The sequence below is a fragment of the Fukomys damarensis genome, unplaced genomic scaffold, assembly GCF_012274545.1.
Source record: "Fukomys damarensis isolate Sample0158 unplaced genomic scaffold, DMR_v1.0_HiC HiC_scaffold_17, whole genome shotgun sequence".
In the NCBI taxonomy this organism is placed as follows: Eukaryota; Metazoa; Chordata; class Mammalia; order Rodentia; family Bathyergidae; genus Fukomys; species Fukomys damarensis.
Genome location: NW_022900929.1, coordinates 41,078,069 through 41,084,869, shown reverse-complemented (window position 1 = coordinate 41,084,869; position 6,801 = coordinate 41,078,069). Strand labels below are relative to the sequence as shown.

Sequence of the window (6,801 nt, the reverse complement as noted above, 5' to 3'; positions counted from 1 at the left end):
GGAGGGTAAGTGTGACAGAATTTACTTCGGAAAATTCTGTGTTCTGGGTGCAGCATGCTCATTCATTTTGTGTAGGTAAACTGGAGCTGCCTATGCACAGGTGTTGTGTCAAGGTGAAACACAAACGGGAGTTTTTGAAGAGAAAATATTTTCACTTACACTTATTTGCAAAATGATATCGGAAATGATATGCATCTTAAGTAAATGATAATAAATGATAGCCAACGCTTACATTGCTCCTGTTTATACACCTCGCACAATTGAGTGTGTGTGTGTGTGTGTGTGTGTGTGTGTGTGTGTATCATGGTAAAATACATACAACAAAATTTAACAACTTAACCATTTTGAAGTGAACAGTTCAGAGTCATTAATTACATTTTGATTGGTCTACAGCTTTTCCTACCTCCAACCCAGACCATTTTATCACCTCAGTCTGAAGCTCCATACCCATTAATTATCCAGTCCTCCTTCCTCCCTCCCTCTGTCCAGCCCCTGGCAACCACCATTCATTCTACTTTCTCTGTCTCTATAAATTTGATTCCTCTTGGTACCTTGTATAAGTAGAATTATACAATATATGTCCTTTTGTGAAGTTTTGAGCACTGTATGTGTACTGATTCATTGAATCATATTAATAGTCCTATGAGATAAGTAAAATTATTATCATGATTTGACAGACGAGGAAATTGAAATACAGAAAGATTGAGAAGTTGAAATTCCATGTTGAAGGAGATCAGAAAAAGGAAAGATCGCCTTTAATTTGGTTCTCTGCCCCCAGCAGTCCATGACCACTCAAAAGGAAGCAAATTATCCCTTCGTTGGAGGCCCTCCAGCCACCTGCCAGGCCCGTTTCTCCATAAGGGCTGAGCAGCTGGCCAGGCACTTCTGCAGGAGAACAGAGGGAATGTGCTGAATGAGTTAAGTGCCCCTTGTGCCCCTCCCTTCCCCTCACTCCGTGCAGACTGAGCTGGTGACCCGGGCAGGATTGGAGCCAAAGGATTAATCCATCACAATGAGACATTCTATTTTGGGCAGACGCAAGAGCAGATGCCTGGTGCCTGCACATCTCAATGGCAGCATCAAGGGCAGGCACCACACAGGCCCCCTCACACCCTCTACTCCCCAGGGCAGCCTAGAGCACAGAAAGGACAGGACGGAAACAGGTGGATGGAAACAGGTGGGGCCTTGTGGACATCTTGGGGACAACAAAAATAGACTTGGTGGCATGAAGGAGTTTCTTAGGTGGGCCTTGTTAAAAAAAAAACATTTTTAAAACTAAACTATGTTTAAGAATCTGGGAAAGCCACCTTCATCGCCTCACTTCCCTTGTTATTCGGGCCACTCCTTAGCTCTCACTCTATCTTCTGGACTTACTACAGAAACATTTCTACCATGTGGCCGTGAATTGTTCTCCTCCCAGACCTACCGAGGCAGCTGGGCCCACTTGGAATTGAGGCCCCTGCCTCTAATTAGGAAATCACCTCAGCTTCTGTCTTAGGGAGCTTCCATGGCTGGAAGGCATAGTAGTTTATTGATAGGAATCAACACTCTCTGACTCTACAGAAGGCTTTCTACTGTTTGCTCTCCTTTTTATATTGAACTGGCACAGAGAAGCCCAGGTTTTCCTTTGGTAACCACATCCCCAAGACATGTCAATGAGAAGAAAGAACAATAGTCTTTGTGTTAGAAAACCCAATTCTGAACTAAAATTGCTTTTCTAAACTCAGTCCTATTGGTTTCACCACTTGTTTGGAGGTGTCTCTTCCTCCCAGGCAGACAAGCATATTGTGGATCATAGAGAAGAGCATCTCCAGATCCTGTTAGAGACTCTATGAGGAAGTTTTATAAATCTGAAACTTTGAACATCTAAGATGGAAGTTAGTGTGACAGGTAGCGGTGTAAAGCATTGTCTCCGTGTTTGTGGATATTCTTGGCTTGGTTTTGAAAGTGGATGGTACTATTTTTCCTTCAATTTTCTAATCTAGTCAGTGTATCCGCTTAACCCAATGGGTTTACCTCATTTCTACCTGGAACACCCATTTCTCTAAGACTTGATCTACTAAAGATCAGATACTGAGAATCACTGGTCAAATATCAGACCTATCTTATAGACCCCAGAGTAGTAAAATAAGTACTAAAAATTTCTAAAATGCTCTCACGTACATACTTCATAGGTGTAAATAATAATTCAAAGACTTATAGCTTCTGGGTTTTACTTGGACTTCTGCAGATGAAACTGTAGCCATTGTTGGTACTCTCTGCCCATGCCCATGCCTTCTTACTGGGCCTACACCGGAAACAAACCACACAGAGTGAGTATCTTGCCAAGTTGGAAGGGAAAACATATTGGGTGTTTTGAAGGTACATGAACAATCCAGATCACGAGTGGGTGACAAACACTGTCTCTTGGAAGCCAAGGGCATCTGTTTATGACACAACTCAGAAACAAGCCCACACAGGTAGCTGGGCTTGTTCTTAAAGGGACCTCCACCTCCTGCCATGACTACCAGACTCAGCAATTTCCTTAGACCTTGGGTTTTTCTCAGCTTCAATCCTAGACTGCCATTCTGAGCTTTGGCTTTGCTTATAGACTCTCATTCTCCTTCCAAGATGTAGAATCTGTCCTTATTTATCCCAACTCATAGCTGGCTATTGGTACCAATTCTAAACCAGGAGTCGACTATGCCTTAAAAATCCTGTATTGCACTGATTTTAAAATAATGTTTGAAGAAATCCTGGGATTTGTTGGCAGAGGACACTGTGTATGTGGGTGTGAGGGAGACAGGGAGTGAATGGGTGCTCATAGCAGCAAGTATCTGGAAAAGTAGGGGTCCTAAAGGTCCCTTATGCTCAAATATAAACTCATCAAGCAGAATAGAAGAGTTTTATCTGTTTTTTGTATTGGGGTAGTTCATTGTTTGATGGAAGAATTCTATTATTTAAAGGAGATCATTTGAAAAACATGAGGATCCGATCCAACCCCTTCATTATCCATAAGAGGCTCCATGGGTATCCCCAGGTGAGATTTCTATTTCTGAATTACTATACAGACAAGAAATCTCACTTGGTTCTAGCACCAAATAAAGAGGGCAGAGCTTCGTGATTCCATCTTGGCCAACATACATTTTTGCCAAGAACAACCTGGCATCAGGGGATTCAAACTCTTTGCCTTCGAGCTCTGGCATTCCAATAAAGGCTGAGTTGGAACAGGCTAGGGACAGTAAAATGCAGTTTAGCACTTGGCTGAATCTAGAGCATGGTGCAAAAATGATCACAATGAGTAAACCTTGATAGCAGCTTTCTTTAAACAAATAGATACGCAGTGTAAATCCTTTTGCATTATGACTTGAATTTTATTTCTATATACCCTTGTATTCCTAAGAATTACCCATGACTGCTTCAGTTTGCACCTTTTCTCTACTTTTATTGGGAGTCTAGATGCCTATGTACATAGTTTATATTTTTAAGAGGAGAGTACCTATGTTCTTCAGCCTTAAAGTACCTCAAAACTTTTTAATACAACATTTTGCATACTTAAATGAGATTAAATTGCAATTCCTAAGAAATTCCAGATTCAATCTGGATCAACAGTAGTTGCTAGTGTATATAGTGTCAACTATGAAAATAATAATATTCATAACAATATTACTTATGGAGCACTTCTGTGTACCAACTGCAGTGCTAAGTACTGTATATTTAATCTTTATGATATCAGTATAAGATAGGTTCTTGCACCACCTTCATTACACGAAGAGAATAATGACATTAAAGTTCCAGAACTCATCAAAAGTCAAAACTTAAATGCTGTAGAAGTGAGATTCAAGCAAAACTCATCTAACTCCAAAACCAATATGTTTAATTTCAGTGCTGCCCAAGTGTAAGGCATGCCTTACTCAGTGGTGGTGACTGGGGTGACAGCATGTCAGATGAAAAGCATCTCATCTTAAATTTCTCTGGGCCTCTATTCTCAATCTCAACAGACCCCTTTCTTTTTTTTCTCTCTCTTTGAGCTTATTGGTACATTTTAAGTATACAGTACAATTACATTCATTATTGGGATCTTGTAACTTTACATGACAGGTCTTGGTTCTCATTTTTTTTCTTAACTAATGATGGTGATATAAAAGTCAGCATGAGCTCAAGAGATTTATTTGCAATCAGTCAGTCCTGTGATGTGTCCTGCTGAAATAGCCAAATACCTAAGGCATTGCTCAGTCTCAGCTGCTGGTACCTGTCTTTGAGTCAGTAAGCCATAAAGGATAGAGAGTCCATCCAATGTGAACTAGAAGAGATCCAAGCTAAATCAAGTAGAAAAGAGGAGTCTCTCGAAATATGTGTGGCATGTGAATAGATTCTGTGCTCAGCTGTTGTGCATAGAGAACATCACTGAGCACTGAGCTTTGGCATTCTGATGTATCTCCTTTCCCTCCACACCCCCATCAAGCAATTGTCTAGCCAACTGCAGAGACAACTGGATTCATTCATATTCTGTCTCTCTCCCCCTCCTTACACACACACACACGACTCTGAGGACACTTTCTATAAAATTTTACATAACTAGTGTTAAGGTGGGATTTATGGTAGAGAATTAATTACATCATTTCCTAGGAGATGAAAGATGGAACAGAGTGTATTATCTCTGCACATCACAGGTCCTGGTGTCAGGGCGTACATCCTGGTGAGATCCATTTAGAGGTATATAGATCAATGAGTCACAAACTTAAATGCATCAAAATCACCTGGGGACTTTATTATAATGCAGAGTCTGTCTTATTAAGTAATGTCACAGGGGCTAGCTGGAGAGCCATATCTTGTATAGCAAAGGCTTGGATAAGGAGGCAACAGGAACTGAAATAAACACAAGAAATGGAGAGAAAAGACTACAAAAAACACTCCAGAGTCTACACAAAGCAACATAGGAGATGGGAAGATGTGGATTCTGCTTTACTGTGACAAAACTTTGAATTCTCAGGATTTGTGAGTTAATCCAAGGGTGTCTTGTTTTGTTTTGTTTTGGTGGATTGTTATATAAGGTCTAGATGGGTGCTTCTCCATCACGGCTACATTTTCAAATCACTAGAGTATTAAGTATAAATTTATGCTATCTTTACAAAGCATTAAGCTTAGTACATGGTGGAGGTGACAGGAGGCACCTGTCTCCGAGTGTATTTATTCAAATCTCTCCAGATGGAGGGACCTTGGCCTAATTGTTCCATGTGGCAAAGGGTTTTTATTCTGCCTTTAAGAAAATTAGGAATTAATGAATTTCATACCTAAGCCATACTCTGGCAGGGACAGGGCCAATCCCAGAGTCAGATTCAATGAAACAAAGTATCCTATTTAGCTGAAGAACTAATAGCTGGTAATTTTGCTCTGTTAGGATTGCTGAAATCTACTTGCAGATGATTTTCAGAGCAATACCAAGTAGACTCACAAATAGAATGTTCTCAGCCAAAATCAGGTCACAAATTTTCTTCCCTCTCTTGCATATTCTGTTTTTCTTTTTCCTCTTTTATGTGTTATCCAAACCTAGGTTGTTTGGATAAAATGATTTCTAGATGGTAAGTAAAGCTCCTAAAAGTCAAAGGAAATTTTTAAGTCTTTGGGCAAGGAAAGATTACTTAGACCTAATCCTTGGCCTCTAAATCTTCTTGTTAATCCAGAGTTTTAGGTATCCTTTCAGTTCCAGGCTAGATCTAAAGATCTGAGAGAGCAGAAGTGCCTATTTCTTTCTCTGATTTAACATCCTGAGGAGGTGTGGGAAGAGACAGAGTTGAACTTCACGATTCTTGTTGATTCAGAGTTGATTCTTCACGATCATGATCAGTCCACGTAAGTCATAAATACTGTTAGGGTTCTTCAAAGAAATATGATTGATAGGACAACAGAATACACATACACAGTTTACTATAAGAAATTAGCTTATATCGTTATGGAACTGAAAATCCTAATATGTACAGTTGGCAAGCTAGAGAGCCAATGATACAGTTCTAGTCCAAGTCTGAAGGCCTGGGAACCAGAAGAATGGAAAAAATATTCAGCTTGAGTCTGAAGGCAATAGACCAGTGTCTTAGTGTAAAAATAGACAGAGGGTTTGAGTTACTTTGGCTTTTTGTTCTAGCCAGCTTTCCAGAAGACTGGATGCTGCTGCAGTTTGGATCTCGAGTGTTTCCAGAAAGTCCGTGTGTGGGAGCCTTGGTCCCCAATCTGTGACACCACTGAGATTTTGTGGAACCTTCAGGATGTAGGGCCTCCTGGAAAGAAGTTAGGCCACTGAAGCTGTCTCCTGTTTCCAATCTTACTCCTTCCAGGCCACCATGAGGTGAACAGGTTTCCCTTGCCTGCCCTTCTGCCATCATGCACTATGCCACTGCAGGCCCAGAACATGGACTGAGAACTCTGAAACCATGAGTCAAAATTATCCTTCCCTTCTTGTAAGTTGTTTTTCCTCAGATATTTTATCACAGTGACAGAAAGATGACAAATGCATTTAAGGCCCATTTTCACTGGTGTGGGAAATTGGCCTGACAGCCTGTTGATTCAAATGGCAATTTCATCCATCCAGAAATACCCTTCCAAACATGCCTAGGAAAATGCTTACTCCAAATGGGCACTCTGTGGTCCAGGCATGATGAGATATAAAACTAACCATCACATTGTAGGATTTTGTAGAAAGAGGATTTGGAGGCAGCCCCACTACTTACTATCCCCTGAAGAGAGCTGCCAAAGAAGCCTGTGTAACTTACAACTAGGCTAAAATTTAAGTACTGGATCAAACACTTTTTTTTTTTTTTTTTTCAA

General features: G+C 40.5%; 1 protein-coding gene across 15 annotated transcripts in view; it reads left to right on the top strand.

Moving 5' to 3' along the window:
- Positions 1-1,042: 1,042 nt before the first annotated feature.
- Positions 1,043-6,801, top strand: part of LOC104862569 — a 20,860-nt gene continuing 15,101 nt past the window's right edge. For 9 of the 15 annotated variants that reach the window (XR_002025370.1, XR_002025371.1, XR_002025374.1 and 6 more), the window contains exons 1-2: positions 1,043-1,177; positions 2,231-2,312. Coding sequence is in view for 3 of the 15 variants with exons in the window: in XM_010624619.1 (XP_010622921.1) it covers positions 1,048-1,177; positions 2,231-2,312 (212 nt within the window). In the remaining 12 variants the exon portion in view is untranslated. The other 6 variants (XR_002025369.1, XR_002025367.1, XR_780362.1 and 3 more) reach the window with 6 other exon arrangements.